Here is a 9,808-nt window from a genome sequence, read left to right as displayed (position 1 = left end):
TGAACGCTCCGGTCCGCCCCGTTCCCGTTCCCGTTGCTGACCCGCGTTCCCCGCGGAGCATCCCCGCCCCCGCCGGGCCCGGGCCCCGCTCGGCACCGCCCCCGCAGCCCCCGGGCGGTCTCAGCCCCCTAAGGGGCTTTGCAGCGAAGGCCAGGGCTCCGCTGGAGCTGCATTCCCGTGTCCATCACCGCCCGACGGGGCAAGAGCTCACACCAGCTCAGCGCCCCCAGGAGCGGCAGGGAAGGCTGTGTCCCCCCAGAAATGCCAGGGTCGGGGAGGTGTTGGGTATGAGCACCCAGAACGCAGGGACACCGAAGGGGACACCTCCTGCTGTCCTGCCCCAGGCAGGCACGGAGGAGGAGGTGACACAAGGCAGGGTTTGGCCCGCTGATGTATCTTAGCTCCAGTCACACATTTCAGAGGACAACCTTTGCTCTGGGTGTTTATTAATTGTCCCTTCTGACCCGGGGAGAGGCCGTGCTGCAGCCTGCACAGGGTTCTGGACGAGGTGTGAGCTGGTGCCAGGGGGCCCAGCAGCCCAGGAAGCAGCACTGAACCATCAGTTACTGGGTGTTATCATATCCGGGGCTTCCATCTCCCACTCTTCATCTTCCTCCTCGGACCAGCTCAAGCTGTCATCAGAGTCCTCATCCAGCACGGCCCCAGGCTCCTCTGTGTTTGCAGCTTCCTTCTCCTGCTCACCACAGGACTGCAGCTTGCTTTGGGGGAGCTCCAGCCTGGCCCAGGAGCCGGGGCTGGCTTTGCAAAGCGTGATCTCCACCTTGGCTGGGACCATGCTCACAAAGCTCTTCTCCACATCAATGGTCTGGAGAGAGAGAAAGGAGCAGTGAGCCGGGCAGGGGAGGGCAGGCAGCACAAACTCAGCTCGACCTTTGCTGCCAGAGGAGAAATCTCCTGTGCCAGGAGAAGGCTGGGCTGCAGCTGAGCTGAGCTTCACACTGCTGTGTCTCAGCAGCACCAGAGAGCTCACACAGAGCTGAGGAGAGCTCAGGAGAGCTCAGCTTGCCTCAGCCACAGGCGCAGCTGCAGCACAGGCTCTCCCCAGCAGTGAGCTGTGCTGAGACACAGCCATACCCACACCTGTCAGAGCTCTGCTGCCTGCAGGCACAGCCAGCCCACACCAGAAATACAGACGAGAAATGCACATGCAAATTCCTGAGCCTTGCTGCTGCTCCCCAGCCAGCAAGCAGCTGAAAAATCAGTCTCATGGCTCAGGCCACGGCCTGCCTGCAGCTCACAGCAGGATTGTGGGGGAGACAGGGACCTGCTGGGCCAAAGAACATTTGGGGCAGCCTGAGACCAAACCCAGAACAGCTATAGGGCTGGCAGTGACCTCCAGCTCTGACCTTAGCCCTGCATCAATCAGGGCAGCCTCCTCACAACCCCTAAGGCATTTCCCAGCAGAGATGGCCATAAATGCCTGTCTCTGGGCAACCCAGCCCAGGATGAAAAGCTCAGGCTGCCTCACAGAACTGCAGCCCAGCCCCATGCAGACTGCTGGAACAGGCAAATCAGAGTAAACAGGATCTTACCCCCCAGAGCTCCAGTTCTGCCTGGAAAATCTTATTCCCTTCAAAGATGACATGAGCCTCAAGCTGAAAGATCAACAGAAAATTATCTGAGAGGGTAGCACAGCACTGCCAGAGCTCCACCCCCAGCTGCCTTTCAGCACCATATTGCATCCCACATCCTGGCTCCAGTATAATGGTCTGGTGATCCCCTCAGCACCTGGCAACATTTCACCCTTTCAGAGCATGACAGGTTCACCTCTGTCACAGCTCAAGGGATTCGAGGTCAGCAAATCCACCCACTGAAGCTGAAAGCCAGAGCTGCTGGGCAGATGCAGCAGTGAAGCCACCAGGCTCTCAGCCCAGGGATGGCAGGTTGGCAGTGCCAGCCCTGCTTGTAGCAAAAGGTTAGACAGGGCCACCAAAGGGCACCAGGCACCCAGCTGGCTCCTGGCTCTGCAGGCTCAGGTGGGGCATCAGGAGGGTGCACACCCCCAGGGCACTCACCACGGTGCGATTGGCCTTGACGCTGCTGAGGGCGGGCAGGGGGTTCTTGGCATAGACTGTCACCACCACCTGGCTGCCGGTTTGGTGCCAGTCCTGCCGGCACAGCACTGCCTTCTTGTCCTGCCGAGGGGAGGAGCCCATCAGGGCACGGCTGGGGCTCAGGCACCACCCAAACAGAGAGGATGGATGTCTGAGACACAGGATGCTCCCTTACACATTGTTGGAATTCCGGAAGCTTTGAATTTCAGGCTTTCTGTGCTAAAAGGCACTGACCCTCAGGCAAGCACTGCATTTGACCTGAGGCTGTGGAACAGGCTTCTGAAATTGAGGGATAGCACTGGGGTTGTGGGTGTGTACTTTGAACAGAATTGTGTGATATCACAGGGTGAAAAACTAGAGTTTAAGATTTTAGTATACAGTAATATATGTGGGGCAAGATGGAGGATTTAAGGTGTTGGCTGAGTCCTTCTTCACCTTCTTCTTCATGGTTTTGGGTGGTTTTTTCTGATTGGATGAAAAGGTCCGCATTGCAGATCTCTGGTGGTCAGTTATTGGGTTAAAAGTATAAATAATATAGGTGTCATGTCATTATTGGGTAATTAGTGCTTAAAAGACCATGGAAAAAGTTAGAGACAGATCCATTTATCTACCTTGTTAGCTAGAGCTCACAACTCATGAGACTGTACTATAGATAAAAATTAATAAACAACTGAGTCCAAACACGAGAAAACTGCATCTCCCATGTCTTAATCCTGGCTCTAACCGGAAGAAAAGTTGATAAGAAACATCACAGCACATCTCTTTTGTGCTGGTTAGTTCAGGTTGGCACCAGCTCAGCAAGAACAAACCCTGCCTTTTGTGCAGGTTTTTGAGGGGGATGGTTCATGCAGAGATGGGCACCCCCTGGCATGCTGTCCCAACATGGGATATCTGTGCTGTGCTTGGGGTTTCTTCAGCACACTCTAAGATCAGAGACATCTCCTCCTAGTTCCAGAGTCACTCTGCTATGCCCAAGCTCCTAAGTGCTGTGCACAGTCGAGAAACTCAGCCTGGAGGGCAATGCAGGGGCTGTTGCTGGACATGGATAATGCCACCATGCTACATTTGGGAATCAGATGAGCCCCAGCTTTGTCCACCTTTGTCCACCTTGTCAGCACCACAGGCACTGACAGGCCCGTGTCCCCATCAGGCTCTTTCTGACCATCACAAGGGACAGAGCCCCTGCAGCCCTTCACACTGCCAGCCAAGGAAATGCTGCAGGAGGAATCCTGGCCCCAGACTTAGGTGACAATTAGCACAAAACATCTGCATCACAACATCACAGTTCCTTCACTGCAGCCTCCTTTACATTCAGGATATGTTTTCTACTCCAGAACAAAGAAGAGATTGGGCTCAGAGAGCCTTGCTGGAAGCAATGCTGACTCAGAGGAACAGAGTGCACTTTCAGGGTTATCCTGGGCTGCTTTGGTGCAACTTTCCCAGCTCAGGCCTGTTTCCAGTCAAGAACTTTCCTGAGGAGACTTACACACACAGTATTGAGAATTGGGATCCTGTCCCCACTGCCCTGCCACAACACCATGTTGGTATGTGGATGAGATCCCTCCTGAGAAGCAGCTGCAGAGGGGAAGCTTCATTAAAGCCAAATTCAGTTATCTGCAATCATCTGTCAAAGCCTTTGGGGTTTTTTTATAGGACTTTTCCTGTGCTCAGCCACCTGTCTCTATGTGGCAGCCTGCAATGCTGGCTATGCTGTGTCCAGGGCCAGGTCCTGCCTCTTTCAGCTTTCTATTGCACATCTGCCCATTGGGTGTGAGAGCTGCACATCTTGTGAATGCACAGCAGCATCTTAAAGGGCAGATGGCTGAAGATGAGACATTCAAACCCTGTGCAGACATCTGTCAGCAATTATGAATATTAAGACAATTGAATGCAGAAACCTGTGTGAATGCAGAGCAAGGGAAGGAGCACTCTCAAATGCCAATAATGCCAATTGCTCACATGAGTTCCTCTGCTGAAGAGCCCCCTTACCTTCTTTTCCATCCAGCAGTGACACCCACGGCTGCAGCCCGGCTGCTCCATGAAGGCACTGAAGTCTGTGGTTTTGATTCCACAGCAGCTCCAATACTTCATCCTGAGGAGAGCAGGGTGATCTGAGTGGGGCCAGGAGCAGGAGAGGGGACTACAGCAGGGTGGGGAGGGAGAGGGGCTCATAACCTGTCCCCTTGCAGGGTGTCACCCACAACTGCAGTGGCCATACTGTGACACACAGCTTTGCTGTGCAGCATGTTCAGCCCGTGGCAGGGTAAGTTTGCTCTCTGGTAAAGGGTTGTTTCTTACCCCTCATGGAAGACAGGAACACCAGGATGAAACGTACAAACCTCTGTGTTACTCTCTGGGCCCTGGTAGATCTGTGGAGAAAGAAGCAGAGGAAAGATCTGTCTGTGTCTCTGGCAGGACATGGCACAGGTGTCCACTCATCAGTGCCCATCCATGTAGAGGGCACAGCACAATGCCCAACATCACCCTTTTGCCAGGTCCAACATCTGTGAAGACTCACTCTGGAACCATGCCCAGCACTTGTCCCTGCTCCCTGCTGGCAGGGCAGCCACCCTGACCTTGCCAGGACCGCAGTGTCACCTCGGTGACGCTGTCAGCAGCCCTTCCATACTTCTCCCAAACACAGCCTGCTCCCTCCCCAGGGCTCGGCAACACAAGGACAGCAGGCAAGTTTAGACACCACAGAAACTCACTCTGAGGTGCAAGAGGTCATTTGTCATTCCTGTCCTTTCCCCTCCTTTCCAGAGCATGTCAGCCTTATGTCTTCATCTACCTCCTGCCTTTTGCTCCCCTGCTGCTTTCCAAGCATGTTATCCCTGCCACAGCTCAATCCCTCCCACTCACCCTCGAGGTGCTCCACAAGGCAGCCTCGGGCAAGAGAGAGATTGAGCTGTGCTGCCTCAGTTCAGTGCAGGTGGGAATTGTTCCACATGTATTTTGCCTACATGTCCAATCCTGAATACGGGCTGTATTTCACTGCAAGCAATCAGCAGCAGTGAAACACAAATGTACCCCCAATCTGGGAGCCCCTTGCAGGAAAGTGGTTGGGAGGTGACAGAGGGGGCCACTCCCAGAGTGAGATGAGAATACAGAGCAGGTGGGCACTGCCACCTTCCACCTGCCTGATACCTGCCCTGAACCTGGACCTGGGATGCTCCTGGCCACAAGGCACAGGCTGGGTAAAGATGGGACCGTGGCAGGTACTCACCGCCTTGCAGGCTGCGTTCTTGCACGTGGTGCCAGCTCTCACCTGGGCAGCCTCCTCACCTGTGAGAGCAACACAACTTCACCCAGGACACACACTGCCCCTGCCTGCCCCCAAACCCTCCCCCAGCCCCCTGCCAGCCCCCCAGCTGAGCACAGACCACCCCAATGTACCTCCAAGATGCAGTTTTGCAGGTAGCTGAACACCTATCACTCACTGACTGCACTGAGCCTGTTATGCAAAACCCTGTGCTGAACCTGCCATGTGCAAGCCCAAGTGCCATCCATCAGTTGTCCCTACCTGTACAGCTGCTCTCGAGCATCTTGTCCTCAGAGGACATGTTCAGTTTCTCCAGGGCCTGCTCCAGAGACCTGGATACTTTAACTGGCAGCAGTTGTCTTGGCTCATCAGAGCTGGGAAACAGCAGCACCAAAGGCCAAGTGGGTTTTTCTGTGGTTTAAGTGTCTGGGAGAGCAGCAGGGCAGGACACACACAGAAGTGACACAGGAGGGCAAGACTGTTAAGCTGAGCCTATCTCACCTTGGTCTTTCCCGCAGCATCTTCTCAGCTGATTTTGGTCCTTGAACGATGAGCTCCTTCACTGGTTTGGCCTTTGGTTCATCTGAGGTCTTCTCTTGGCTGGAAGGCTCAGGGGGTTTCTCCTTGCTGTGAAACCCCTTTGTGCATCCCTGAGCAGCAGAGACAAGCCTGATGACTCCTTTGTACTCCTCAACCTGGTGGCTGTTCCCAAGCCCTCTGAGTTCCCCTGATGAGGTGGCTCAGTGTCCTGCAGAGATGGGCTCTGACCTCGCACACATTGGGAACAGCACCTTTGCTTGGAGGGTCTTGGAAGCAGATAGCAAATCCCTGGCTGGCAGGGCAAAAGGGACATCCCTGACACAGGACAGGGATGGGACAGGAGGAAAGTATGGAGGAACAGTGGGTGCGTTTGGGCTGGCAGGTCGCTCACCTTTATGGAGAGGAACTCAGAGAAGTCTGTTGTCCGTTTCTTGCAACAAGACCAGCCCTACAGAGCAGGACATGACAGGCTGGTCAGGTGTGGGCAACCCTGCTGGGCACAAGGTCACTCCCTGCAGCAGCCCCAGCTCCTGTCCCACTCACCTTCAGGGCATCGTGGAAGATGGGGACACCTGGGTGATACAGGCAGGAATCTGAAAAGGGAAAACCGGGAAAAGGAATCAATCCTGCCCACGAGCCACCTGCAGGCAGCAGCTCCAGAGCCAGCTCCTGCCATATGGGCTGCCTGCACTGGGCTTGGCAGCTCGGCTGCAGCACGGCCACGCTCTGGGAAAGCAGCACACCATTCCCATTCCCCCTGGTGCAAGGCACACGAATCCACTCACCCTCGGCGTTGTGCTCGGGGTCAAACCTCTGCCCGCAGCCCTTGTTGTAGCACAGCAATGCCATAGCTCAGGCCTTTCCGCGGCGTCCTTCACTCCTTCCACAGAAATCACATCAGTCTTACCCCTGCCCGGGATCCTCCTGCGCTTCCCCACCGCCCCAGCCCCGGCGCCGGGGGCGGCTTTGCCCGTCTTTGGAGGCGGCTGTGGGAGGAGGCTGGTAACCGGAGCCCGGGCTAAAGATGGACAGGGCAGCTGACGGGGCTCGGCGCCGCTGATATCTCTCCACAGGCATGTCTGTGCTGGCGCAGCGCCCAGCAGAGGGAATGGGCACTGCAGGGTGGCCCCACGCCCCACTGCTGTCCCAGTGTCTGCCCTCCCGCCAGCGGCACCGGCATCACCCCAGGGCTCACACCGCCTTCGGGATCCCCAAACTGAAGGGAATTCTCAGTCACAGGAAAAAACTCGTGCTGGTCTCCCCCAGCCCCAGAAGACACAATCAGCTGCTAAACAGAGACCAAGGCTGTGCATGTGGCCAAGACACCTTTTTGTGTAGCCCAGGAGTAATAGAGTGGTCAAGGGAAAGTTCTTGGCCAGACTTAAATGAGAAATAGGACACAGTGATTACGTGGGTGATTTTGATTTGATTTATGGCTAATACAGTTTGAAAATATTGTCAATGCAGTATCTAAACAACAACTCTACCATCTATCAAAAAATATGGTATATACAGGAATGGTCCCTCCCATTGAGTCACAAGCTTCAGTGAGATCCACTCACTTTCTAAACTTCTCAGAGAAATCTCATTGTGGCTCAGCCCACTTAGTCTCAGGTTTGGTTACAGTCTTTGTCTAAAGGATTATAATATTCACAGGTTTGGCTAGAAACATACAGATTTACAGTTTTTGACCTTGCATGATTCAAAGCAATAAGGTGACTTTGGAGCTACTTTAGAATTTTATCTCTGTATTTCACCAGATCTTACAGTTTTTCACTACTGCTCTAAAAGTGAGTATTCTGTGCGTTCCTTGCATTCTGGATGGACATACCCTGCAGGAGTCCCCAAGAGGAGCAGGAATGACAAACACCACCCAGAAGCTGCCTGTGACCTTGGGAAAGCAGTTTGCACGTTGGCCCAGACTCCAGCAGCATTTTATACCCTTTTGCAGGTCGATGTGCACCACAGTCAATCACAAACAGCTCAGCTCCCCCCTCTCTGGAATACATTAATCATGCAAGCATTCAGTGAGTTCCTCCTGCAAAACCTGCCTGATGTTTTTATCTTATCTTAGGACAAACCACATTGCCCAGCAGAGATTTTGAAAAGGGAGAGGGAAGGATGCATGGACAGACTCAGACCTGATTATCTTCCCTTGTCATCACACCAGGGATGAAAATTGTTGTCTGGAAGATCATTGTAATTACAGAAGAACACAAAATGTTATTTGGGTCCCCTGTACGCAGAAAGGTTTTGCTCAGACCCCCTGCTCCTCTTCTGGGATCTGAGAGTTTTCCTCTACAAAGAGAAAACCCTCCTGAGATCAAAGGTTTTACTTAGTTCCTCTGTAGCATCTAAATCAAATATTTTCTTTGTGCTGTTCCTGTTTGCAGGGACAGCTGTTTCCTGGGTGCTGCCCTGACCTCCAGGAGCACACAGCACCTGGGCACCATTTCTGTTCAGGAACTGGGGTCGATATAAGCCCTTGGCACTATCAGACAGTACAAAGAACAAGTCCTGCAGGCAGAAGATGCCCAGGGATTCTGCTCAGGAGGTGAGCCCACAGGATCCGCCATGGCTCATGCAACCCTAACCCTGTCCTACAATGTTTGTTTAACCTACTTAATCCCTCTACAAAGCCTGAAGAATTTTCTGTCATCCCAAGGGGATCTCCAGAGTTCAGAGCTAGGGTGAACTGTTGCCAGAATTCTGGAGCTTATCAGGGAGAAGACTCCAGATTATTTCACACTGTCCTGCTACTTCACCTCCAGCTCAGTTCTGCCACCCTCACCTTGAGATGCCCCAGCCAGGAGCAACATCAGGCTTTTCCTTGTCAGCTCCCTAGCAAGAAGCCAGCCCTGCTGCAGGGGAGGACATGTATCACTGTCACACCTCTTTATACCTGGGTCACAAACCTACATCCACGCAAAAGCTGGGAGGGAAAAAGGAAGGCAGTGGGGAACTTGTCACACCAGGACGAGCCATGTGGCTTCAAAGCACTGCCCTGCCTCAGGTCACAACTGACCCAACAGTCCCAAGGGTGGCTAAAAAAATGCTGCTGGAATCCAGAGCCTCTGCTTAGGTGAGAAAGATCACTGGGGACCCAGGGAGCTGGGCAGGGGCCTGTGACAGGGGAATTTGCTGTCCTGGGGGCTGAGTAGAGCTATAGTGTTTCAGATCTCCCTGTTCTTTCCACAAGCTGTCAGCAAGGCTGCAGCTGTCACTGAGCCCCTGCCAGTGAGAATGTGGAGCTCAGGTTACCCTGCACACCTCAGAGGAAACGCCAGCAGGATGATGTGGCTGACACACATGTCAGAGATAAACAGCAGGTACCCCAGGGACTGTGGCTGAGGCAACTCTGTACTCTGCACCTGAGACAGAAATTGAGCTCCTAGCTGCCAATTAAAAAAAAAAAAAAAAAAAAAAAAAAGCCTGTTTGCTTTATGTACACTTAATTTCGTACACAACACATCAAAAAAGGAAATAGGAAAAACAGAATAAATTATTCTCATACCCAGCTTCATGTGCTTGCCCTTAAACAATCAGGGTCAGTGTAAGACAGCCCTGCAAGGTCCTGGGGAGAACATGCTTGATAGCTCCAGGGAAACAAACCCAGCTCACCCCTGACCCTTCAGTCATTCAAGATGCCCTGTGAAGCATCAAGATGCCCAGTGTAGCAGCAAGACACTGCATTTCTAAAGCACAGAGTAATTCCTCCATACAAAAGGCTTGTTAGGTGAAGGGATATCCCAGAAAAACATATTACTGATATGTATGCAGCAAGCAGGATTAATGTTTTATTTATTTGGGCAAGAAAATCTTTCTCAAAAGAACATGTGTTGAGCAATTCTGCAGCAGTTCTGCCTGGGCACTCTTCAGCTAGCACTGCTAAGGAATTATGTACCACCTGTCCAAGGGGTCTGCGCTGCTT

The 9,808-nt window shown here is 53.1% G+C and overlaps 1 protein-coding gene across 2 annotated transcripts; it reads right to left on the bottom strand.

The window, feature by feature from the left end:
• Positions 1–414: 414 nt before the first annotated feature.
• Positions 415–6,835, bottom strand: ITGB1BP2 (integrin subunit beta 1 binding protein 2). 2 transcript variants are annotated; one of them, XM_083876210.1, is made up of 11 exons: positions 6,663–6,835; positions 6,421–6,470; positions 6,269–6,325; positions 5,839–5,987; positions 5,599–5,711; positions 5,302–5,360; positions 4,374–4,444; positions 4,065–4,167; positions 2,037–2,156; positions 1,554–1,616; positions 415–826 (listed from the first exon to the last, which is right to left on the bottom strand). In XM_083876210.1, the coding sequence occupies exons 1-11, from the start codon at positions 6,724–6,726 to the stop codon at positions 560–562; spliced, it is 1,116 nt and encodes a 371-aa protein (XP_083732336.1). In that variant the 5' UTR covers positions 6,727–6,835; the 3' UTR covers positions 415–559. The 2 variants fall into 2 exon arrangements, with proteins under 2 accessions (XP_083732336.1, XP_083732337.1); XM_083876211.1 differs by lacking the exon at positions 2,037–2,156.
• Between the last annotated feature and the right edge of the window lie 2,973 nt (positions 6,836–9,808).

The sequence above is a fragment of the Zosterops lateralis genome (genome assembly GCF_965231275.1).
Source record: "Zosterops lateralis genome assembly, chromosome: 21".
Lineage (NCBI taxonomy): Eukaryota > Metazoa > Chordata > Aves > Passeriformes > Zosteropidae > Zosterops > Zosterops lateralis.
This window is presented reverse-complemented; position numbering and strand designations above follow the sequence as displayed.